General features: G+C 42.7%; 1 protein-coding gene across 1 annotated transcript in view; it reads right to left on the bottom strand.

Annotated features, from left to right (window-relative positions):
- LOC135219760 (poly(A) RNA polymerase, mitochondrial-like) overlaps positions 1 to 27,324 on the bottom strand; it is a 466,613-nt gene that overhangs the window by 285,084 nt on the left and 154,205 nt on the right. The window contains exon 6 of the mRNA XM_064256805.1: positions 507 to 635. Within this exon, the coding sequence (XP_064112875.1) occupies positions 507 to 635 (129 nt within the window). The remainder of the gene's footprint in view (positions 1 to 506; positions 636 to 27,324) is intronic.

Raw genomic sequence — 27,324 nt, 5'->3', positions numbered from 1 at the left:
CTTGGCCATTCTAGTTTTGCAGCCTTCACTGCAAAACTTAAACCTAACGAACTAGAGTCCGACATAATCAAAACTAAGATAATCTAGCTGATTGAAAAGCTAACAAAAGTAACCACCAAAAGAGCACTTCACCAATCATTGTCGATCAAATCACAAAAGCGATGAAATAATACTGCTGGAACCACCGATGCTAACAGTAGCTGGCAGAAAACAAATTACAGGTCTTTTGCTTTTCTTAGCAGTACCAGGTGTTCCCAAAAGTGAGTGGGTCCAGTTCACCTACCCTAAACGATGGCAGCACCGCCGCCAAAATTTTAATTTTTGACCGCCGAGGTAGGAAGCTTTCAGCTATGTAATTGTTTGGTAATGTCACTTATGTGAACTTTAATAATCATAGGAAATTACAAACATGTAAACTGAGAAATTCATAAAAAGGTTTAGAAACAATAAAACAATTTACTTAAACAATACAAGGTACTATACATATTGACTTTTTTCTACCACACCTGAGAACATCCAGGAACAAAGTTGTCGATGACGTCAGATATCACTTCCATGTGACGCTGCATTGTGATCCTTGGGTTGGCTGCAGCACGGGACTTCTTGGTTTGAAAGACTAATCTATGGTTATCTTTCTATGCCGTGATTTGATTGGGTGGAGAAAAAATATTTCAGTACATACATAAGACAACAATGTTAACAATTATGACAATTACATTTAAGTATTATATAATATTTAAGTAAGTATTATATAATAAGACTTAACATGGTTTTATTTCTGGGCTCAGCTCGTGTCGGCCTATGAAAGGATCCTTAATATCATTCTTTCTAGGTAAAATTAATCTAAAATTACCAGAGAAAAAACAAAATTAAGAAAATGTCAGTAAAACTGACTCGCTCACTCTTAAAAATAAAAAGAAGTGTCGGTATGATAATAGGGGCGAGTGTGGAACACTACCACGAGACAATCACCAATTAGAACTTCCAATCAGAATCCCCCCAAGAGAGAGCTGATACCAACGGGCGATGCAGCCGCTACTACTACTACTAGAGGACGCCACGGACGGCAGCGCCCCTAGCGGACATCCTTAATTTTTAGCGCTAGCGTCAAGACGCAATTTTTCCTTGTGCTGTGCTATTTCTGGATTTATCTCTATAATCTACCATGGAACGCTCTGCTATTGCCACGGCTAAGTTAAGTAACTCATAAGTAATATTTTACCTCATTTTTATCTTCCGGGTACCAGTATTTTCCTCTTAAATAGGTCATATACGGTTCCCCGGTTGTCTCGTGGCGGCGCCATGCTGCCTCGTAAGAATTCCCGGTCCTCCATACTGGGACTTCTATACTTATGGGCTTACTATATTACGTTTCATTGTTTTTACATCGAGTTTTAGCTAGTTCAGCCCTCCTACCATTTCTCTTAGTTTGGTATTTAGGGCTATTATTATTATCCTGGCCCAGCATCCCGGCTCTTGCTCTTCATCGGCTATCGCTGGCTCCGAGTAGGCTTCTGTTTCTTGGAACAGTCTGCCTCCTCCTGGGCTTCTTTCTCTTTTACTAAAAGTGTCTTTTCCATCTTTTCGATGTATATTCTTATTATATTTAGGGTGTTAGGCTAGCCTAGGTGCTTGTTCCTTGTATTGGTACAGACTGGTTCACGTGGCCCTCTCACGGTTGTGTTGCTCGCGGCCTAGGCCACTTGCGGTCGTGTTCCATCGCACCTTACCCTGCCCCCGCCCTCCCTTCTGGTATAGGAGGAGCTGGGGGACCCCTTGGTTGTCATGACAACCTCAGTTGCCTTCTCTCACTCCTACTCTGAGGCGGCCAGGGGTTCCTCCCAGCGGGGGGTATAGGGCGACCACTCATGAGGTACCGGGTCTCCATGCGGGTAGTCGGTGAGGCGGGGAGGAGTAGGCCATCCCTCCCCCCCTCTCATCACTCCCGCCGTGTTACACCGAGACCTTCCTCCCCCCCCTCCCCAGTTGCTCAGCCACCGTCCCTCGCTATACGAAAGGAGCCTTCCGTCGCAGCCGGGGCACCTTTGGTTATAGATTACTGGCTCCGCTAGTGGGCGGGTGGGGTGGGCACCACTAGTGGTCGGTTGCTTGCCTACTATCCTTACATCTCTCCCCCGCTACCGGAAGGGAGCTTGCTTCTTACCCGCGCATCTCTTCTAGTAGACGGCGGAGGGAGGTTTGTATTATTATTATTATTTTAAGGATATACCCTAATTTTACAATGAATTGTGTAATATGATTATTTTTATCTACCATCCCGAAACCCCGCCATTTTCCGTCGTGGTTTCCATTTACCACCACTCCTGGTTGGTTCCCTTTTGTGTCCCCGCCATCAGCGGAGCTATAGCCTAGGGCACACAACCAAACCTAGTTACCACACGTATTTTGGCGGGGCTCTGGTTTAATCTAACTTTATCGCTCCGGCACCAGCGGAGCATCTGTTAGACTGTAAGTGTTTACCTGGTACTCATGTATCTTTCCACTTACAGGCTACCAACTGTCAGGTCCCAGCGTGCAACGCGACGTTGTACGACCCCTGCGGCCACGATGAGTGCAGGTCTCACGCCCCGTGTGCCACGTCATACAATGAGATGATCGTCTGGCACCCAGAAGCCTGCGCCATCTGCTACGACCTGGTCGGTCAGCTGGGAGATGGGGTAAGTCCGTTATAGGCTTCCTTATCATTTTACTAACAACTCTTAGTCATAAGTTTGTTAACCCCGTTCCGCCACTGAAAGCTAATCTCGCTTTTCTTTCAGGCTACTGGTGTGAGGGAAGTCGCCCTCGCCACCCTGAAAGCGTGGGTGGGCGGCTTCGGGAAGAACGCCGCCAAAGGCCAGCCCTACATTCTTGATAAGAAGCTGGCCGTCCAGATCTTCCCTGCGGGGCAAGTCGACCGGTTACGTTGACCCCTTGTCCGCTGCCCCTCTGATAGCCTCCATCCAGCAAGGACCTCCAGCAATCCTTGGGGTCGTAGCCTCCCAGGAGTCGGTCCCGACGTCGCTGCCCTGGACCTTAACATCGAGCCCATGGCGGTAGGGGTGGAGGATTTGTTGGTTGAGGTAGGTGTGTCGGGCGCCCAAGGTCTTTCCTTGGGTGCTCCTGGATCTTCTCCTGTCCCTTCTTCGAGTGCTTCATTCCAAGGCTTTGTGGGATCTGAGATCCCTACCCGCTCTCCCGCTCTCTCTGTACCCCCAAAGGTGAAGGGACAGAGAGAACCGAAGACTCTGGCCAAGACAACTTCGAGGAAGTCGTCTTCGTCTTCTTCGGCTAGGAAGTCGTCGACTTCCTACGCCGATGCGGTGAAAGCGAAGCCGAGCTCTCTCACTCAAAGAGCTCCAGAAGCAAGGCTTCTAATGAGAAGGCTCGCGCTCCCGCCGAGCCAGTGCCTTCTCCCGCCTCCACCGCTTCCACGCCGGCTACGCCGGTAGGAGGAGCATGGCCTAGCACCTTTGATCCCTCTGCTTTCTCAGCAGTGGTGATGCAACCAGGTGGGCCGAGCTGGTTGGCTCGCAAGTCTCCGCCCTGGGGACGAGATTCGAGCAGATGTTCGCACAGTTGTCGAGCACTCTGTCTCAATCAGGTCAGTCGATACAAGACCTCTCTAACAGGGTTAGAGAAAATGAGGACCGAGTAGCCGGGCTATCTCAGGTTCCTCTTCCAGTCTCCCCAGCGCCAAGCACTGGGATTCTCCCAACTCCCGCCATACGACTCTCTGCCAGCTTTCTCCATGGAGAAACCCATGGAGAGTAGCTGCCTACGCCTCCTTTCAAGGATGGGATGATCTCTATCCCGGAGTGTGGAACTCGAAGGATTGAGGACTTCGAGTTTTACCCTCCAGGTCTGACGCAGCCTTTCATCGGTTATGCTAGGCTGACCGTAACGGCTCTGACTAGGGAAGACAAGATCTCTAGAGAGTCGGTCCTATATAGTAGAGATCATGCTCAGCGGGAATGGGTTCACTGCCTTGAGGACTGGAGTGTACGAACACTAAACTCCAGGCCTACAAGAGTCCCTTCACTATTTTCGCGACGGAAGAGGAGGTTTCTCTTCCGTTCGCCACGAAATTAGTGGAGAAGTCCCTTCAGGCAGTCCTCAAGGATGAGCCCATCCCACAGTTGAGGGAGGCGGAGTCTACTTCTCCGCTCTTCCCGGCTTTCGGAGAATTGTGGGAGAACTTGCCAGCTACGTTCACGCTTGGTAAGCTCAAAAACCGGACTGCGCCATTGACCAGTTCGGCGGAGAAAGCTACCAAGGCTGCCGGATTCCCTAATCCAGGCAGAGTTTGATGCGCGAACCAGGTTTGGGCAGGTCCCTCAATTCCCTTATAATTACGGAAATGGCTGCCCTCTCTTATGCTACGGAACCGCTGTTCAAGATTTTGGCGAAATCTCAGTTCCAGACGGTACTAACGGACGCTTTTGACTTCTTCCAGGCTAGGAGGGGAACTGCCGAAAGCATGTTCTACAAGAATGTACTATTAGGCATGAGCCGAATAGACTCTTGGCCTCTAGCATGTGGGGAGCGGATCTCTTCCCAGAGTCGCTGTCAACGAAGTACACACGAAGCTGCTAGGCTCAACCAGAGCCTTAGAGCTAGGTGGGGTATTTCCTCGAAGAGGAAACAAGATTCCGTTCCCACTGCTGGTAAGAAACCGAAGAAGGCTGGTAAGAGGTTCCAGCCGTATCAGAAACACCAGCAACAGCAGCAATTTGTGCAGGCGGTCCCGGTTACCCAACAAGGACAACCTGCTAGTTCGAAGCAGAACCAGCCCATCCTCCTGTTGTCCCCTCAATCACAGCCATCCACCTCCTACGCTATCTCGCCGGCCTTCAACCCTACATATGAGGCTCAAGGCTACAAACAGCCGAGAGGTAGGGCGAGAGGTTACTTTCGTCAGCGTGGCGCAGGAAGGGCGACAAGGAGCAGGCAGTTCAGAGGAGGGCGTGGTGGCCAACCCCCGCCCATCAACAATGAGGCTCCCCAGGTAGGAGGGAGGCTGTTCCTCTTCCGCCACAGGTGGGGGTTCAGCAATTGGGCACAGAGCATAGTGTCCAAAGGATTGGGCTGGAGTTGGATCAAAGATCCTCCTCCAATCAAATCATTCCACCAGATACCGTCAGAGGAATTGACAGATTACGCGGAAGAACTCCTTCAGAAAGGAGCTATTGCGAGAGTCAAGCATCTAAAATTTCAAGGTCGCTTATTCAGCGTGCCAAAGAAAGGCTCAACAAAAAGAAGGGTAAATCTTAGACTTGTCAAAGCTAAACTCTTTCATTCGTTGCGACAAGTTCAAGATGCTTACCCTCTCGCAAGTAAGGACCTTACTTCCGCGTGGAGCCGTCACATGCTCCATCGATCTTACAGACGCATACTATCATATCCTATAGCCAGGCACTTCCGCCCATTCCTAGGATTCAGGCTAGGAAATCAAACATTCTCATTCAAAGTGATGCCCTTCGGTCTGAATGTAGCCCCAGGGTATTCACAAAAATAGCAGAAGTGGTTGTACAACAATTGAGAGCTCAGGGAATCATGGTAGCAGCATACCTCGACGATTGGTTGATCTGGGCACCAACAGTCGAGGAATGTCTCAAAGCCACCAAAAAGGTAGTTCACTTTCTGGAACATCTGGGGTTCCAGATAAACAAAACGAAATCCAGACTTACTCCGGAATCTCGTTTCAGTGGCTAGGAATCCAATGGGATTTGTCTCTTTCCCACAATCTGTCAATTCCAGTGGCCAAACGGAAGGAAATAGCAAAATCTGTCAGGCAATTTCTCAAATGCAAACAAACGTCAAGGAGAAACCAGGAGAGAATCCTAGGATCCCTTCAGTTTGCTTCGGTAACAGATATCCTTCTGAAGGCAAGGCTGAAAGATATAAAATCGAATTTTGGCGGTCAAGAGCAAACTCCAAATATCGAGACAAGTTGTCAGTAATCCCACAGATCCTCCGCAATCAACTACGGCCTTGGTCAAAAGTAAAAAAGAACTTAGCCAAGAAAGTACCCCTTCAATATCCCCTTCCAGTGTTAACCATTCACACGGATGCATCCCTGTCCGGGTGGGGGGGATACTCTCAGTTCAAACAGGTTCAGGGGACTTGGTCAGTTCAATTTCGCCAGCTCCACATAAACGTGTTGGAAGCAACATGGCAGTATTTCTTACTCTGAAGAGACTGCTTCCCCCGAAGAAGTCTCATCTAAGGCTAGTTTGGACAGTGCAGTGGTAGTTCATTGCATCAACAGAGGAGGGTCCAAATCCAAGCATGTGAATCATGTCATGATAGCCATCTTTGCATAGCAAACAAACACAAATGGCATCTGTCATGACCAACTCACCTGGCTAGGAGTAAGGAATGTGATAGCAGAAACCACCCCTGTCCCGGTCAGTTCCTCTGGAATCAGAGTGGTCTCTAGACGACGGGTCATTCCAGTGGGTAAGCCTGAGAGTCCCAGGTCTCCAAGTGGATCTCTTCGCCTCACAAGCGAACCACAAGCTCCCTTGCTATGTGGCCCCCAACCTGGACCCTCTGGCTTATGCCACGGACGCCCTGTCGTTGGATTGGAATCAGTGGGAGAGAATTATGTTTTTTCCTCCAGTGGAATCTTCTCTTGAAAGTCCTAACAAGTCAAACTAAGGTCTTTCAAAGGGATAGTAGCTCTGATTGCACCGGACTGGCCCAAGAGCAACTGGTATCCTCTTCTTCTGGAATTGGGTCTCCGACCTCAACGGATCCCCAATCCCAAGCTATCACAATCAGTACAAATGAGGGACTGTGTTCGCTTCCTCAGGAATTCTCCAGACCCTAACTTTAGGACTTCATGAAGTTTGCGGCTAATAAAGATGCTGATATTGATCCACAGAATATTCTCTTCCTAGAATCAGATAAGAGAGAGTCAACCATTAGACAATATGACTCAGCTGTTAAAAAATTAGCATCTTTCTTGAGAGAATCGAACACTACAACCATGACAGTTAATCAGGGGCTATATCCTTTTTCAGATCCTTGTTCTTTGAAAAAGGTTTAGCAGCTATCACTATTACCACTCCATTATAAATCGGCTTTGAAGAAAATCTTTCAGTAGGTTTTCAGATAGATCTGACTGAATCTTATTTCACATCTATCCCCAAAGCCTGTGCTAGACTTAGACCTTCTCAGAGGCCTACTACAGTTTCATGGTTCTTAAATGATGTCCTCAAACTAGCTTCAGATACTGACACTCATCTTGTACATTCATAATGCTCCTGAGGAAGACATTATTCTTATTAAGCCTAGCCTCAGGAGCTAGAATTTCAGAACTGTCGGCTCTATCCAGGGATGCGGGTCATTGTGGAATTCCTCCCATCAGGAGAAGTTCTACTTGCTCCGGATCGTAGCTTTTTAGCCAAAAATGAGGATCCTCTTGCAAGGTGGGCTCCTTGGAAGGTTATCCCACTTCCACAGGATCCTTCTCTCTGCCCAGTATCAAAACATCTTAGAGCCTTTCTATCTCGTACTTCTTCAAGATCCTCAGGTGCTCTCTTCATGAGAGAAAAAGGTGGTACTTTGTCAGTAAAAGGTATTAGACAACAAATCCTTTACTTCATTAAACAAGCCAACCCTGAGTCATTCCCAAAAGCACATGATATCAGGGGAGTAGCCACCTCAATTAATTATTTTCAACATATGAACTTTGAGGATCTTAGAAAGTATACTGGATGGAAATCCCCGACAGTCTTTAAACAGGCATTATCTAAAGTCCTTGGAATCTTAAAGTTTTCAGCAGTAGCAGCGGGAAACATTGTTTCCCCTGATACTGTATAGTAGTTGTAGTATAGATCCAGGTCTCCTTCTACCTACATCATCCAACATGCCTCACCCTATCGCCAGACTACTCGAATATCATAGCCTTAGCCGCTGAATCATATAGTTGATTGTCCCTTTTTTTTTTGCTAGGGACATCCACACTTGTACTGATAATGTACTTCAGTGTACCTACCCTTATTTTTATGCTAGGGTAGGACACAATGTGTTTGTATATATTTTGCCATACTTGTATTAATGATGGACTTCAGTGTACTACCCTTATTTTTATGCTAGGGTAGGACACAATGAGTTTGTAATATTTTAAATATGTTAAGTAAATCCCTTTTTGTTTATATTACATGCATCACTGTAATTTACTTTAATTACCATGTTTAAGTACTTTAAGATTACTAACGTTCTATTGTTTTACTGTTTAGTATAAGTTAGTTTAAGTGCTTAGTTTGTATGCTGTAATTGATTTACTTATATTATATCCATCATTTTACACTGCTTTTCATTGTTCCTTTTTTTTTTCCCATCTTGTCTGTTCTCTGGTACTCTTTCATAGGCCGACACGAGCTGAGCCCAGAAAATGGGGATTTTGACGAAGGAAAAATCTATTTCTGGGTGATTGGCTCGTGTCGCCCTATGAAACCCACCCCTTTATGTTTGTTCCCCCCCTTGCAGGACAAGATGTTTTTAGATTAAGGATGTCCGCTAGGGGCGCTGCTGTCCGTGGCGTCTCTAGTAGTAGTAGTAGCGGCTGCATCGCCCGTTGGTATCAGCTCTCTCTTGGGGGGATTCTGATTGGAAGTTCTAATTGGTGATTGTCTCGTGGTAGTGTTCCACACTCGCCCCTATTATCATACCGACACTTCTATTTAAGATGAGCGAGTCAGTTTTACTGACATTTTCTTAATTTTGTTTTTCTCTGGTTAATTTTAGATTAATTTTACCTAGAAAGAATGATATTAAGGATCCTTTCATAGGGCGACACGAGCCAATCACCCAGAAATAGATTTTTCCTTCGTCAAAATCCCTTTTTATGAATGTTAAATCTTTCCAAAGGTGCATGTGATATTGCAACATGCTATACTGGTGTCAAATGTTGTCCCACCAATTTTAAACATGATTAACAATACCAAGGTTACTGATATATATTTGGAAACAGCATAAAATTTCAAATCAGCAATTTTAAAGGCTACATGCACCTAAATAGAGATTACTTTGTTAAAATTCATTATAATCTTGTAGTTTAAGAATTCCCAACTCAAACCATCACAAAAATACACTTTATGATGCATACAGGCAGGTTTGTTTCCCGGTTATTGGCAGACTCAGTCAATGGCGATCCAGTTTTATGGGGCTTGTTTAGCACCATTAAATTGGCGATTTATGATGCCATAGTGCCAAGGTCAGGTCATCGGCACTTAAGAGTTATGGTGCCAAAACATACCTAACAGAGGCGCCATTAATTGGTTATCTGTGCCAATAACTGGATATTGGCGCCATTAACTGGTTATCTGTGCCATTAACCAGATATTGGCGCCATAAATCGCCAAATTTCAGTTAATGGGTGTTTTCGAATATCAGGACCCTGACCATCACTGATAACTGGGGACAGCCTGAACTTTGTCTCTTCAATATGCTGTTGGTCTGTTCAAGATGCTGTAAGGTTTTTTTAACAAGACATTATGAAAAATTCTATTCAAAGAGTACAGTAATACCCAAACTTACAGGAGGTTAGGTTTCAGACCCCACTCGCACAAGGGGAAGTTTCGTGTAAGTTTGGCACAGTCTCTAAAAATGCTAATAAATGCTTACTTCTAGAGTTTGAACTTTTAAATAAAATTAAATTTACTTTAAGATCATTTAAAAGTTAGCTTAATACATTACCCTTAAACAAGAAATAAATGGTTAATGTAAAAATAGCTACAGTAACCACTACAGCATACGTATACTAATGTTACTCCTAATTAATGGGATGCAATTTTCTTTTTCTCCCACAGAGTAAAAGACATTTTCTTTGCATCACTAGGTAAGCTTCATAAGTCAGTCAGAATGAAGGTACACAATTCAATAAAATAAAGAAAATATGTATGTAGTATGTACATACTGTTCGCAGAGGGTGAAGGTAAAATTCAATAAATTTAAAAATCATGTATGTATCAGTGTAAGGGCTAACTATGAACAAAAAAGAGAGAGAGAGAGAGAGAGAGAGAGAGAAATGTGTCCATACATACTTTATGCACATTAAAAATGTATTGGCCTGTAAATAAAAAAAAGCAGTAAGTACAGTGGACCCCCACATTCGCGTACTCTCACATTTGTGGATTTCTCTCTGGTGTTAAGAAGTGCAGAAGTTTGTATGAATAGCTACGTAAGAATATTAGATAGGGAAATCTACTAGTAGAAGGCTGTTCGAGTACCATCTAGTTTGAGAACTGAACAAATTTTTCCCATAAAGAATGATGTGGGTTGGATTATTCCATTCCAGACCCCCAAAAAAATACAAAAATACAAGCGTTTTATCCGATTTAACTCAATTTTTTCAAGTCTAAACATGCAAAGTCATAAAAAAAAATACTGAACACAATAAATAAATTAAATACATACACATTTGTTCTCGAGTTACATAGGATGATTTGCTACAGCCCTTCAGGGTGATAGTTTTCAAGAAAACTTTACCCTCCCCCTATCTTGCACATATTTCTTGTATCAGAGCATAAGGGGACATCCATCCTTCCCTCCCCTTATTTTGCACACATTTCTTGTATCAGAGCACTAGGGGGCACACATCCTTCCCACCTCCTAAAGACAGTTCGTCAGCTGCCATCTCTTGCTGCTCTCTCTGAAGGTCCAGTGTTCCATGGTCAACTCTGAATTGTGCCTTTCCACTAACTCCTCCACTTCATCATCACACATCTAAGCCCATGGATTTGCCCAAAGACACACTATCCTCCACAAAAGGTGCAACCTCAAAGTTTTCCAACCCTCTTTCAGCTACATCATCTGGCCACAATTTCCTCCAAGCTGAGTCTGTGGTGCAGTAAGAGACTTCCCCCAAGCTTTGTCTATGGAACTTATGCAATAAAGAACATTAATGTAATTCTTCCAAAATTCTCTTATGGTCACTTCTGTATCACAGGTCACTTCAAAGCAGAACAGTTTTTTAGTGTAGAGAGTCTTAAAATTAAAGATGACCTCTAGGTCCATGGAGGTCAAGAACCTCACTATTATGGAGTTAGTATACTCATCCAGCAACTTAGCCTCCAATCCTGATAAAGTATATCGATAAAGTATATGCCTTCAGAGGCAAATATTTTGCCTTAAGGTATTTTGTGACACTAAGGCCAACCACATTCATTTACGAACTCAATAAAGAATTACTTTTCATTGCATTGTTTTTCTGAAAAGCAGCTTGAGTTAACTGAGTGGTATACAAGCACAGGCTTCACAACAAGAGTAAGTCTGTCCTTTTTGGGCTTGTGTCTGTGACAATGACTTTTCCTCTTGGTTGAGGTCCTGTTTGGCATTTGTCCCAAAATAAGTCTGTCTCAGTACAACTGAACACATGTTTAAGGGACAAAACCCTTACCCCTACATATTCCCTAAATTCTACAACACTTCTTGATATTACTATCTTCATTAGAACCTACATCCTCCCCATGTTTCAGTACAATATGTTTACCATGTCTTCAATTTTTCAAACCATCCACTCCTGACTAAGAACATTTCATTTCTGTATTAGCACTCATTTCAGGGGTGCTTTTCAAGGGACCAGTGTGTGTTTTGCTGTTTTACATATGATAGCCTCAGAAACTTTATCACTGGCTAATTGCTTCTTTATTATCCAAATTAATCCCAATTCCTCAACATCTTCAATTATCTGTGATTGTTGTTTTTGCAACTCCTTCCACTCCAGCAGCATCATCTCTTCAGATGGGCTCTTTATGTTTAATTTTTTAAAGATCACAGATTTTAGCATACATAACTCCTTTGCAAGATAAGTGATAAAAACAACACTTTTCTTTTCGGTTTGCTGTTATCTCACCTTCTTAGGCTTAATTTTAACTTATTAACCTCTTGCTTCCACCACTATGTTCAAGCTGGGAGCTGTTCAAGCAATTAGGTAACACTATATGTATATACAATTGTACAACTCTGGATCTTTTAGCAATACAAAAGAGGCACACCATAGTGTTTTGTTCTTTTTTTTCTCCAAGTCTTAAGCTGAAAATTCTTATGGACAAAGTCAACAGACTATAAACTCAAAAGAGGGCTCCAAACAGAATTCAGCCGGCTAAGGGACAAATTAAAGGAAAAGGTGGTAAATAATTAATAATGAGGGAATCTAAAATAACATTGATACACCTGACTTGAGGAGATATTAGTGAGAGCAGGAAAGATCTACTCCTTAATTAACAAGAGAAGATGATACTCTGTTCTTTCTGCACCATGTTGAAAGATGGACTACTTCGCTCGATATACTTTATCAGAGAAGCGTTGCCTGCAACTGGCAATAGCTTGCGAATACAAACACTTATGAAATTGCCAAAAGTGAGGTTGTTTGAGAAGCCGACTCTTTTGAGGTAGTAGCCTTGGGAAATCTGCCAGAAGCTCTATCAGGCCTGGGAACCATTTCTTTGTAGGCTAAAAGGGAGCTATTAGAATCAGGACACATTCTGGTCACTCTGGAATTTGTTTATTACCTGTCTGATCATACTCAGAGGAGGAAAGGCTTAAAGACGTTTGTCCATCCAGTCTTGTAGTATGGCATTTGTTGTCCATGCTAAAGGATCTGGGACTGGGGACCAGAATAGAGGTAGATGGTTGTTCCTTGATGTGGTGAACAGATCGGTGATCAGTGTTCCGCACAACTTCCAGAGATCCATACAAATCTATTGTCCATTCTGTCGACAATACTTGTTTCTGGCAGCTCAGTTCGTCTGCCAGAACATTGGGTTTTCCCTGAATGAAGCTTGTCAGGAGGGTGGTTTGATTTTGGTCTGCCCAAAGAATATCTTTCACTACTTAGTAAAGTGAGAAAGTATGTGTTCAGTTGTATTGTCCGAGTGTATTGTTACTACTATGTTGGATACTTTGTGAAAAGCTGAGCCCCCAGATGTAGTACCGCTTTCAACTCTGACATTTATATGCCAATTCTCTTGTTCTTAAGACCAGTTTCCCAAAACTTCCTTGTCTCCTAAGATCGCTCCCCAACCTAGATTCAACGCATCTGAGTAGAAGTCTAGGTTGGGGTTTGATCGCAAGAGAGATTTCCCTTCCAAAAGTCTGATTTTAACATTCGAGCAACAAAGATCTGACTTTACTTTGGGAGTAACTGGAAACTTTACAGAATCTGGAAACACCTTCCTGTCCCGACTGATTCTTAAGTAATACTGGAGTGGTCTCATATGAAGTCTGCCCAGGTGAACGAACTGCTCCATTGACAATAAAGTTCCTAGGGGACTCATCCACTGGTTCACTGAACACTGATTTGAAATGAAAAATTTGTCGACAGTCTTCAGGCACGATTCTACTCCCAGAATCTATTATTATCCCCAAATATAGAATCTGGTGAAACAGAATTAACTGTGATTTCTAAGAATTTATCAACAAGCCCAGTTCTTGAACTAACAGAAGGGTTTTCTGGAGGTCTTCCAAACACTTTTAATTCTGATTGGGCTCAAAGTAGCCAATCACCAAGGTAGAGATATCCTTGCTCCTATTAAATGCAGCCATTTTGCTAATGGGGCAGGAACTCTTGTAAATACCTGTGGCACCGTCGAAAGACTGAAACACAGTGAATGAAATTGGAGCACTGTTCTTGTAGACAAACATTAGAAATGTCCTCAATTCCTGGTGTATTGGAGTGTGGAAATATGCATCCTGCATATCTATGGATATCATCCAATCTCCCTGGTGAATGGATGATAGAATGGGTCCGGTTTGTCTCCATCCTGAATTTTGTCTTCGAGACAAAGACATTCAGTGCATTGCTATCTAGGACGCGCCTCCAGCCCTGCCGCTTTGGGCACTACAAATGGATGATTGTAAAAGCCAGGGAGTTTACGTTACCTACTACTTCTATTGCCCCTTTTTCTAAGAGAGATGAAATTTCTTCTGAGAGAGCTAAAACCTTCTTTGAGCCTTTGGAGTAGGCTGTTAATGCCACTGGAGAGTTGGAAAAAGGTGGCCTATCTTTAAAAGGTATTGTGTATCCATTCCTTGATACGTTGACTATCCATGGCTTCACCCTCTGTCTCTCCATTTCTCCCAAAAAAGTAGTCTGGACCCTCCCGGAGTTCAGAGGACGGGATCTTCACTAACAACCTGAAGCTTTAGAAGAAGACTTCTTGTTAGATCTGGAGAAGAATTTACTTCCAGATTGAGCCCTAGAGAGGGATCTTTGTCGACCGCCATGAAAGAGTCACACATGAAGGGGAGATATTGTCCCGGGTGGTTGTGTCAACACTTCCTTTGGATGCCTGGAGGATTGGGACAGAAGGTCCTGTGTACTCTTTTTCTGGAAATCTGAAGAAATCCTCAGACCTATGTCTTGTGGGAAAAATCTGAAGAAATCCACAGAGTTATGTCTTGCAGGAAAAGGTGTCGATGGCCCAACAGCAAGAAAAGAAGGGCCAATTTCTGAGAAGAGGTCACACCCTTAGAAGCCTAGGAACACCAAAGTTCCCTCTTTTTCAGCACACCCATAATATATAAGGAAGCCAACTCTCATGAACTATCTCTAACTCCTTTATCTATACATGACAGGACCCCTAACCATTCCAAGGAGAATTCATGAGTAAGGATTGGGCATTCTTTAACCTTAAGGGGGTCGGCCGGAACCTCTATATATGGAGGTATAGGGCGAAAAATGCAAAGTCATGAAAAAAATTCATGGAGCTTCATATGGCAATTGAGAATACGTATACGAAATATTTAGTCAAAATTCCTCTTACTTTCGTAGTTACAGGGTAATTAGTAAACGTAACTCAATAAGCCTAAAACATTGATCCGTACAAGAAAATGCAATATTTCTTCTATTATCGTAAATTTTGATAATTATTGTCAAAGAAATTGGGAGAAATGGCATCTGTAGACATTCCCGAGTCGAGAAGGAGACTTCAGGCTCAAGCTACCAAGTCCAGTCCCTGATTTAGTGCGATCACAGATGTCAAAGTAGTCTACACGTTCCATTTTAACACGTCTGACATTCGCCTGCTTTCATGTATGTTTATATGTTTCGGCAAGAATTTCATCATGCCAATGAGAAAAGACAAGGGAAACATCTCGCTAACATACAGACAAAGAAAAATCGCTCAAGTATTATTACAGAATATCATAATATATGCGTAGTTAGTGAAGAGAGAGGGGAGGGTTGCTTAGTAACGCCCCCGTCTTGCTTGACAGCACACGTCACACTGTGCCCAAGGCTACGATTTTTGAGCAAAGAGATCTTCATTTATGATAAATAACAAAGTTTTGGTTTTTTAATACCCAAAATGGAATATGAAATTCATAATAATCATGATTTATTAAATTGTCTTTGTAAAAAAAGTGTAGCGCCTTCGAGTTTCACCACTTTGACATTTCTCTTGCGATTACATTTGTTTATCTTTGTTTCGGGCAAGAATTTCATCATGCCAAAGAGGAAAATACAAGGAAAACATCTCGCTAACAACACAGAAGAAGAAAATTCGCTGTAATAAGCAGAGTTAGTGAAGGGGAGAGAGAGAATTGCGTAGGAAGGAGTGCCCCATCTTGCCTCAAGCAGTGTCCCAGACTGCGATATATGAGCAAAGGGATCATCATTTATGATTAAATTATGATAAATAAAATAGTTTTGGTTTATTAATACACAAAAAAGAAATATACATTCATAATAATCATTATTTATTAATATTGTCTTTATAGAAATACGAAGGAAAACTTTGAACGCCCGTATCTCAAAACTATATTATGACCTTCAAATCTATCCTCACTTAGTTTTAAAGCTATAACATTGGAATTTGGTATATAACTCAGAAAGACATTATAGAACAATCAAATAGAGCCCTTTTTTCCAATTTTTGTTTCGTATTTTTTTTATAAATTTTTTTCTCCTGATTTATAGGGTTTATTTTTTGACCATATTGAAAAATTCATATCTAGCAAAAAAAATGACTTTTAGAAAAAAAACTCTCCATTCGATTGGAGGTCTACATCAGGTCTATATATGGTAGTAATCCCAGGTCTTAATATTAAATATCAAGGGAGGAGATAGAATTTGAAAAATGGTTATTTTCGGGATAAATCGCCCTGGCGTCACAAAACCAAAGGTCAGAGGCGAAAATCATATGCGGTTTGGAGATGTCCCAAGTCACCTTATTAAGTGGTATGAATATCAAAGTCCTGTCCTTAAAAAAGGGCATTAGCCGGCCGGCCCCCTTAAGAGCAAGAGCTCCTACCGTCCAGTTGAGAAAACTAAGTATCTCAAACACTTTGAGGATACTCTTGAGAAGGCGTGCTAACTCCGAAAAGCTAAACATAACCTTTGCTGCATTAAAAGTGGACCTCCTTGATGAATTAACAAGAACAGAGAAGTCCCCTGAAAGAAGGCAGAAACTCCCAGAGAGCTTTCTTAGTGGTGTAAATATGGTGTCTTCTCTTAGAAATCTGGAAGGAGGGAAGCAAACGATGGCTTTGCCCTGATCTTTCTCTCAAGCCGAGCTGAGCCGTTGATGATTGGTGCGTACTCACTGGAAGAGATATCTGGAGTGGGGTCGAGTGACAAGCAGGAGTAGGTGGGAGGAGCTTCCACTACCGAAGCAATATCCGAAGATTCTTCTTCAGAATCCGAACGAGCGGAAGCAAGAGGGTATACAGGCACTCTTTGGCCCTCCAACAACAATGGGTGTCCCAAATTTGGCAAGCAACTGGTGCTAATGGGTGTCAGACACTGCTTGAAAAATATTCCCAACACTAAAGGAAGCTTGGGACCCAGATGAGACCCGGGCAACTATGGGCGCTAAGGCAATGAGTCCACATGAGATGTGGGGCGCTTATGAGAAGACAGATGCTTGGAAGCCAAATTCTGTCTCTCTGCATTGGGAAAAGTAGATGAAAACCGTTCCAGGCTATCCCAGTGACTGCAAGAAGGATGGGGACTAGGAAAAGGATCCCTGGTGTTCTTACATGGAACTGGAGGGGATAGAGATAAATCCATTGCATGCCTTTTCAGTGGGTGTAAAGCATCTGAAAAATGTCACTAACATCTGGGAGAAACTCATTTGAACTCTATGAAAGCCGATGCACATCCAACGATATGTCTTCCCAATGGCACTTAGCTGCAACCTGGGAACTAGCAACAGGTTCAGCAGAGGGGGCCCACTAACCGTGGGCAGACCCCACTGACCTCCCTTAGACTATCAGTTTGACTCCTCCCAGGTTTAAGGGAGTGTGTCACTGACCTTTGGCTACAAAAATCGGTGGACCCAGAAGCCAACTCCTCGAACACTGCATCTGCACTAGGCACTACCAGGACCTCAACTGACACTAGGAGCCAACGAACACTCCAAAGCACACTTAATGTCCATAAAGACCTTAAATGATGTGGCGAACTGTGAAAGAATTTTAGCAAATGACACAAATCTCTTGTCCATTCTACTCTCGAGACTGGGAATGATGGGTTCGGAAACGAGGGAGCTGGGTAAAGGAGTGGGTACAAAGAACTGGAAACAGGGTCAATAGAAATTATAGGTTCATCAACATTGACATCATCATCTTCAAGGTTTCCTGGCTAGCTAATGACCTACTAATTCGTCTGGAGGTCGCCTTCCTTTCCCTATTCCTTCCCAATTTACTTAAGTGTGACTTTTGTTTAACTTTTTCCCACTTCTTAGTGTCCCAGTCCTTACACTCACTACATCTTACTATATTGAACACACCTGTCCTCTGCAATCTGTGCACATAGTTCAAATCATCAGGAATAAGTCAACTAATCACATAAAAGTCAAAATCAGTAATAATAATAGAGCCTAACTCTATCTAATTATGCCATAAGGCTATACAATCCAAGAATACTTCACCTAACACAATGAAATGTCAAAAGAATGAATTCCAAAACAAACCTGGAGCTAATAACTAGTAAAGCCATCAACCGGCAGAAATAAATTAAAAGTCATTTTTTTCTAGTTGTTCCTCTCTTTCCCTGAAAGTGGGCGGAGCTATACTACTCTGTTTTTTTCCATCTGTCCACCCGCCTGTGGTGTTTGCGTATGGTAACACTGCGTCCCTGGGTTTAGATAGTTATTCTATGTGTAAGTTTTAGGTAAATAAAGGATATCTGGGGTACATTTTGCAACTGAAAAGTGTTTTAATAATATAACTGTATGTGAATTACACCGTTAATATTCGAAATAGGATATTGTTATTATTGTTGAATGTACGCTGAATGTAACTATCTAAAGCCCGGGACACAGTGTTACCATAAGCACACACCGTAGGCGGGTGGACAGACAGAAAAAACCGAGTATAGTCGCCTAGCCACTAGAAAAGCGCACGACCTGCAAATTTCAAAATTCTAGCTGCTGATTCTAGAAACTTTTAGCTGTGTAAATTACTATATAAAAACAAGGGATACCAGAGAAGTTAAGTATATCTTAGTTAGACCAGACCACTGAGCTGATTAACAGCTCTCCTAGAGCTGGCCCGAAGAATTAGGTATTTTTACGTGGCTAGGAACCAATTGGTTACCTAGCAACAGGACCTACAACTTATTAAGGAATCCGAACAACATTATATCGAGAAATGAATTTCTAATCACCAGAAACAAATTCCTCTGATTCCACGTTGGCAGAGCGGGGTATCAAATTCCCAACCACCAAATTGGTAGGCAAGCACGTAATGCATTCGTCCAACAAGGAACTTGGGATACCAGAAAAACTAATATTTCTCTAACAATCAATAACATGTATAAAAAACAAGGGCAAAAAATAACAGTGAATGGAAAAGGGAAACAGCTTTCCTCCAGAAGCAATAACAAATATGTTATTGTCATGATACAATAAAGTTTTACACATACTTACCTGGCAGATATATACTTAGCTATAGACTCCGTCGTCCCCGATAGAAATTTGAATTTCGCGGCACACTCTACAGGTAGGTCAGGTGATCTACCGCCCCGCCGCTGGGTGGCGGGAATAGGAACCATTCCCGTTTTCTAAGTCAGATTTTCTCTTCCACCTGTCTCCTGAGGGGAGGCTGGGTGGGCCATTTAATCGTACATATCTGCCAGGTAGGTATGTATAAAACTTTATTGTATCATGACAATAACATTTTTATACATTCAACTTCCTTGTCAGATATATACTTAGCTGATTGGCACCTTTGGCGGAGGGTAAGAGACAGCTAAGTTTACTGAAAAGACAGGAAACAACATACGTTGTAGGTAATAAAAAATAAAAAACCTTGGTTCCTACCTGTGTTAGCGAAAGACCTCAGCGAGGTAGTGACCTCATGCTAAGAGTTCTTGATGGTCTGTCAAAGGGGTCTTATCCACTCACTCGACAGAACCTTAGGATCTTTGTCAATGGGGTCCTATCCACTTACATGACAAAACACCTTGCCTAATGGCATTATCATAGAGCACGACACTGATCCCGATCACCTGATCCTATCATCGGGTTAGTACTACGATTGAAAGGAGTCATCCCCGAACATCCTTTCAAGCAACCCAAAAAACGCAACACCAAAATTGTTACAAATAATCATTAAAGAAAACAAAAACAAAATTTAATTAAGGATCAGCATCCGCTCCATGTCCCAGCATAGTATCCGCTGATACATACGGTCCAAGAGAAAAACATTTTTCGTATGTTACTTTAACATCCTTTGAATAATGGGATGCAAATACTGAATTACATCTCCAATAAGTTGCTGCTAAAATGTCTCTCATTGACATATTCTTAGTAAAGATGGGAGTTGTAACAGCACGGACTTCGTGAGCTTTTACCCTAAGCAGCTTTAAGGAGTTCTCTTGACAATCCCTGTGAGCTTCTGTTATCACATTCCTGACAAAGAAAGCCAGTGCATTCTTTGACATAGGTCTCTTGGGGTTTCTTACTGAACACCAGAAACTCTGGCGACATCCCTGAAGCCGTGTCTTCTTTTTTAGATAGAACTTCAGGGTCCTGACTGGGCACAGAGACCGCTCCAACTCTCTACCTACCAGGGGAAAGAGTCCCTTGACCTCAAAACTTCTAGGCCAAGGTTTAGAAGGGTTCTCATTTTTTGCTAGGAATAGATGCTGAAAAGAAACCACAGCAGAGTCTTTTTAAAACCCACCCAAGAGTCCAAAGCATGCAATTCACTGACCCTCTTAGCAGTTGCGAGGGCTAACAGGAATATACATTTTCTCGTGAGATCTCTGAACGAGATTTTATCTGGAGGTTCGAACCTGTCAGAAGTCAAGAACTTGAGGACTACATCCAGGTTCCAACTCGGGGGGAGAGAAGATCTCAATTTGGAAGTCTCAAAAGACCTAATGAGATCATGAAGATCTTTATTATTTTCTAAATTCAGGCCTCTGTTTCTAAAAAAACAGCTGAGAGCATGCTCTTATATCCCTTGATAGTAGATACATCCAATTTCGACTCTTCTCTTAAGAAAAGAAGAAAATCGGCGATTTCGGTCACAGAGGTATTGGAAGAGGACAGCTTTCTTCTTCGACCTACACCCATCTACGGAAACTTCCCACTTCGATTGGTAGACCCGCAAGGTAGAGGACCTGCGGGCTCTAGCGATTGCACTTGCAGCTTTGCTTAGAAAAAGCCTCTCGCTCTGATCAGTCTTTCGATAGTCGAAAGGCAGTCAGGGAGGAAACCTTGGATGTTTTTTGTGAAACCTCTTGAAGTGGGGTTGTCTGAGCAGATCTGTCCTTTCTGGAAGAGATCTGGGGAAGTCTACCGTCCATTGGGGTTCCAGTACCTCTGTGAACCAAGTTTCCGGAGTTTTTCGGGAAGCCAGAAGGGAGCAATTAAGAGTCAGTTTTGTTCCCTTCGATGCAACAAACTTTCTTAGCACTTCCCCCAGCAACTTGAATGGGGGAAAGGCGTAGGCATCTATGCCTGACCAGTCCATAAGGAGAGCATCGATCGCTATGGCTCTGGGATCTTCTTCTAGAGAGCAGAAGTTGTCTATCTTCCTGGAGAGGAACGTGGCAAACAGGTCGATCTGAGGTTTTCCCCAGAGGGACCAAAGCTCTTTGCAGACTTCTGAGTGGAGCATTCACTCTGTCGGAAGTACTTGGTTCTTCCTGCTCAATCTGTCTGCTCTTAGATTTTTTTACTCCCTGAACAAATCTTGTCCGGAGTATTATGCCCCGTTCCTCCGTCCAGGTCAATAGATCTCTTACGATCTCGTATAGTGAGAAAGAGTGAGTGCCCCCTGATTTCGGATGTAAGCCAGAGCAGTGGTATTGTCCGAGTTGACTTGGACTACCACTCCTCTGACTTCCGCTTCGAAGTACTCCAGGGCTAGATGAATGGCCAGGAGTTCCTTCGCATTGATGTGCAGTGACACCTGTTCCTTTGTCCAGGTACCTGCCACTTCTTTTGGACCCAATGTTGCTCCCCAACCTGTTTCCGAGGCATCGGAAAACAACACTAGGCGAGGGTTCCGAATCAAGAGGGACACTCCCTCGTTTCTTCTTAAGGGGTTAACCACCACTTCAGGTGTGACTTTATGTCCTGCTGAATAGGAAACGAGTCTGACAAATCTCCTGTCTTCTGACTCCACATTCGTCTGAGATAGAACTGTAGAGGTCTGAGGTTCAATCTCCCTAGGGAAATGAACTGCTCTAACGAGGAAAGGGTGCCCAACAGACTGAGCCATTCCCTCGCCGAGCTTCTTTCCTTCCCTAAGAAGTTCGAGACTTTTTCTAAGCCTCGAGCAATTCTCTCTTGCGATGGAAAAACCCGAAAACCCCGAGAATCCATCTGTATCCCCAGATAGACCATGTTCTGTCTGGGGATCAATTGTGATTTCTTGAGGTTTACGAGTAGTCCCAGTGATTTTGTCAGTTCTAAAGTTGTCTCCAGGTCCTTCAAGCACTGATGTTCCGATTTTGCTCTTATGAGCCAATTGTCTAGATAAAGAGATATACTTATCCCTTTCAGATGTAGCCATTTCGCAACATTCCTCATTAGGCTCGTGAAAACATAAGGAGCTGTAGATAGGCCGAAGCACAGGGCCCTGAATTGGAATATTCTTCCCTGCATCATGAATCAAAGATACTTCTTCGATGAGGGATGCAGGGGAACATGAAAGTAAGCATCCTGTAGATCCATGGAGACCATCCAATCTCCGGGACAGAGAGCCGCAAGAACCGACTTGGACGTTTCCATAGAGAACTTTGTGTTCTCTACGAATCGGTTCAATGCGCTCACATCCAGAACCGGTCTCCACCCTCCCGAGGCTTTCAGAACCAGAAAAAGACGGTTGTAGAATCCTCGGGAATGCAGATCCCGGACCAATTCGATGGCCTCCTTTTGCAACATCTGTTCTACAAGGTGTAAAAGTACTTCTCTCATGGCAGGGTCCCTGTACTTGGCCGACAGTTCCCTCGGGGTCGTCATTAAGGGAGGTCTGTCTCGAAAGGGGATAAGATATCCTTTCGTTACTACTGAAAGGGACCAGCTGTCTGCCTCTCTCAGTACCCATTCTTCCGAAAATTTCAGAAGTCTGGCTCCTACCGGTGCTTGAAGGACTGGAAAATCACTTGGCTTTCTTGATAGGTCTGAATGCAGACCTACCTCTTTTTGGTACTCCTCTCTTCTTAGAGGAGGGTCTAGAAGAGGAACTCCCTGGAAAGGGCTGTTGAGGGGTACGTGTCTCTCTCTTCATAGTAGGAACGGAGGTCCTCACTTTCTTTTGCGGATTGGGCCAAAAGATCTTGTGTGGCCCGTTTTCAGTCAAAGAATGGCAAATGTCCCTTACTAATTGCGAAAGGAACAGTTGGTCCGAGAGAGGCGCGTAAGCAGGGACGACCTCTGGATAGGAGTGACTGCTTTCGTTAGAAAAAGAACTAAACAAAGTCCTTTTCTTCAAGATTTACCAGTTTCCGAAGGAGAGTAAGAACACTTCTTCTTCTGATCCGTCCTGGACTGCTTTGTTTTACATTACAGGAACAGGACACTATGAGGACTTCTGGGCTCAGAAACTCCGTCTCCTGAGTTCTCTTGGCCAACACCCAAGGGACCAGTCTAAGAAGTTAAAAATTTCCAAGACATGGAACAATCCCTTGAGGAGATGGTCCATTTCTGAAGTCCCCCATGTGATCTTAGCTGATGACAAGGCTTGTCTCCTCGAGGCGTCAACAAGATTTGAAAAATCTGCTTCGGCAGAGGTCTGGGAGAGCAAGACCCAGCGATTCCTCCCGTCTCATACCAGATCCTCTCTTTTCCGCAAGTTTGGAAGGAGGGCAGGCAAAGACAGTTCTCCCCGCCTCCTCCTTGGATTTAAACCAGTTTCCGACAAACCAAAGCGCCTTATTCATAGAAATGGTCAGTTTCATATTTAGGAAAGAGGACGACTTTGAGACCTTGGTGCTCGTAAACAAAGATCTAGGAGAAGGTGGAGCAGCAGGGCTTAACGAGTCTCCAAACTCTTGAAGTAAGAGGGCTGCTAGCGTCTTATAATCCGATAAGCCTGCAGCCGTATGATTTTTCCGAATCACATCTTCCAATTCTTGTTCAATCTCCATGGAGGAAGAAGGATCAACCAAAGAGGATTGTTTCTTCTCGATAGGAGATGAGTCCCTCGCAACATCTACCCCACTCTTGCAAGTGCGACAACTTGCATCCTTACGAGAGATAGGCTGATCCTGCAACAAGACTCTCTCCTTCTCCTGACAAGAGCGATGGCCACCTGTGCGACATCTCTCTCTCCTGTCAGAAGAAGGATGTCCCCTCGTATCGCTCTTAACGGAAAAAGCTCTATCCTGACAGGGGCTACGGCCGCCTGTGCGACATCTAGAGTCCTTGCCAGGTAAAGGCTGATCCTGCTCAAAGCTAGAAGAATCCTCTTGGTTCAAGTCTTTTTGAACAATTGAAGAATCTTGAATCTGTCGTTTGGAAGTCGATTGTTTATTTTGGCGCCTGGCTAGCGCTTCTGGCGCATTGCGCCAGGCTGGCGCTTCTGGCGCATTGCGCCAGGTTGGTTTTTCTGGCGCTTTTGGCGCATTCTTTCTACTTCCTGTCCGAGGAGTAGAATACGCGATTTTTGTGCCAGAGACGTCTTTTCTTCCTGTCGATCTTTTTATCGGTAGGAAAGAGTCCTTTCTTCTGGGAGTCTCCTTTGTAAGAAACTCCTACTAAAGAGGAGATCTGCTCCTGTACTGAACCCTCTAACCGCCGGACTTTTGGACCCGATACTCGACATTTTTTGTCCTCCCGGTGCCGACTGGACGTATTTTACGTCGACTTACAAAAGTTTTTTTAAAATTCGCGAAAAATACTTATAGGCCTATCAGCCAAAAACTTTAAAATCACTCGCCTTGGGGGATGCTGGGAGTTCACGGATCAAGGTGTTGTTTTGTTTACAATCGTTACCCAGGCGCGCAAGCGCGAATTTCTTTCTTGCCGCACTAAAAGTATCTGTGCACAATCTCGGAAATTATTTCGTCACTTTGACATAATTTTTGTACCATTGTAAATTAGTCGTTACATGAAGTATTGTATATGAAAATGTGCGCATTTTTATGTAGAATACAACAATAAAATACTCATGATTGTAGCTTTTATCAGCTTTGAGATATTTCATATAAATAATGATAATTGCCAAAATTTCAACCTTCGTCAACTTTGACTCTACCAAAATGGTCGAAAAACGCAATTGTAAGCTAAAACTCTTATATTTTAGTAATATTCAATCATTTACCTTAATTTTGCAACTAATTGGAAGTCTCTAGCACAATATTTTGATTTATGGTGAATTTATGAAAAAACATTTTCCTTACGTCCGCGCGGTAACTCTTCCGAAAAAAAATCATACATGCGATTGTGGTAATGTTTGCACCATTTTTAAAATTAGCCGTTATATTAAAGTTTTATATGGATGAATGTGCGAAATTTCATGCACAATACAACTAAAAACCAACCATGGTTGTAGCTTTGATCAGTTTTGAGATTTTCATATCAATAACGATAATTGCCAAAATTTCAACCTTTGGTCAACTTTGACTCTACCGAAATGGTCAAAAACGCAATTGTAAGCTAAAACGCTTATATTCTAGTAATAGTCAAGCATTTACCTTCATTTTCCAACAAATTCGAAGTCTCAAGCACAGTATTTCGATTTATGGTGAATTTATGAAAAAAATAACATTTTCTTTACGTCCGCGTGGTAACTCTTCCGAAAAAATCACACGTGTGATTGTGGTAATGTTTGCACCATTTTAAATTAGCCGTTACATAAAGTTTTTATATATGAAAATGTGAGCAATTTCATGTAAAATACAACAAAAATAATTGAAGGTTGTAGCTTTTCTCATTTTTAAAATATTTGCATATAAATCACGATAATAGAAAAAAAACCATGTTCGGTCAACTTTGACTCTACCGAAATGTCGAAAAACGCAATTGTAAAGCTAAAACTCTTACTGTCTAGTAATATTCAGTCATTTATCTTCATCTTGAAACAAATTCGAAGTCTCTAGCAAAATATTTAGATTTATGGTGAATTTAAAAAAAAATCTTTCCTTCCCTCCGCGCGCGGATTCTCCGCCACAAATCTCCGAAATACGTACGTACCATTCTCGGAATATTTGCTCCGTTTCATATTAGGCATTTCATAGAGTTTTATATAATGAAAATGGCGCAATTTCATGTAGAATAAAACGAAAAATATTTGAAGGTTGTAGCTTTTATTATTTCCGAAATAATTGCATATATATATATTATAAAAAAATTCGACATTCGGATCAACTTTAACTCGTCAAATATGGTCAAAAACTGCAATTGTAAGCTAATACTCTTACAGTATAGTAATATTCAATCATTTGTCTTCATTTTGAAAGAAATTAGAAGTCCCTAGGACAATATGTAGATTTATGGTAAATTTTTCAAAAAAATATTTGTTTACGTCCGCGCGTTACGAATTCATGCATTATTTTGTGATAATATTTTCTCTGTGTTGCTTTTATCATTTTACAATGCAGTTATATACCAAAATGATTGTAATTTAGTGTAAATTACAACGGAAAAAAAGTAACTTGTTACCTTTAACCATTTTGCGCACAGCGCGATTTGAATACAATATATGATGAAATTTTGTTTTTTTTTGCGCTATCATATATCGCATTATTTATATATGATAATGATAATTTTTTTCATTTCTGATGGTTGCATACTAAACTTCAGGCAATGACAAAAAAAGGAGCCAAAAATGAACTCTTATCTTGAAAACTAAGCCAGCCTGGATTTTTTGAAAAAAAATGATATTGTTATGTTACAATAAAGTTTCATACATACTTACCTGCAGATATATACATAGCTAAGACTCCGTCGTCCCCGACAGAAATTCAATTTCGCGCCACTCGCTACAGGTAGGTCAGGTGATCTACCGGCCTGCCCTGGGCGGCAGGACTAGGAACCATCCCCGTTTTCTATCATATTTTTCTCTCTTCCACCTGTCTCCTGCGGGGAGGCTGGGTGGGCCTTTAATTGTATATATCTGCCAGTAAGTATGTATGAAACTTTATTGTAACATAACAATATCATTTTCATACAATCAACTTACCTGTCAGATATATACATAGCTGATTGGCACCTTTCGGAGGAGGGTAAGAGACAGCTACTATATGGAATAGACAGGTAAACAACACATGATTGTAGGTATAAATAAAACCTTGGTTCCTACCTGATAGGTGGTAGACTTCGTGTGTTTGCCCAGTAGTCTGCATCACCTCAAGAAAACTTTAGCGAGATATGTGATTTATGGCCAAGAGTTCTTGTGGGTCTGCCGATGGGTCTTATCCACTACTCGGCAGAGCTAAAAGGACTTTGTCAATGGGTGCTGATCCACTTATATGACAATACACCTTATAAAGGAGCACACAACCAATCCCGACCACCTGATCCTAACCATATGTTAGAACTAAGGATTGTTACGAGTTATCCCCGAACTCGTCACAACAACCGTAACTCAAAAACACTACGCCACACATACATAATTTTCAAAAAAAATTATACCCAACTAATTGGATATGACAAGAATTCTCTTACTGAACAACATAGACGGCCGCCCGTGGCGAGCCTAAGTCCTCCATTGTTCGAGAGACTCTCGACCATATCCAAAAAGAAGACTACGTATATACATTTAAGGATTGGTGTCGGCTCCCGTACCCAGAATCGTATCTGCCGATACGATAGACCTAGAGAAAAACACTTCTCATACGTCACACGCACGTCTTTCAAGTAATGAGATGCAAATACTGAGTTGCATCTCCAATATGTCGTATCTATGATG

The sequence above is a fragment of the Macrobrachium nipponense genome, chromosome 1 (genome assembly GCF_015104395.2).
Source record: "Macrobrachium nipponense isolate FS-2020 chromosome 1, ASM1510439v2, whole genome shotgun sequence".
Classification (NCBI taxonomy): domain Eukaryota; kingdom Metazoa; phylum Arthropoda; class Malacostraca; order Decapoda; family Palaemonidae; genus Macrobrachium; species Macrobrachium nipponense.
Note: the sequence above shows the minus strand (reverse complement) of the source record. Positions and strands in the feature narration are given on the sequence as shown.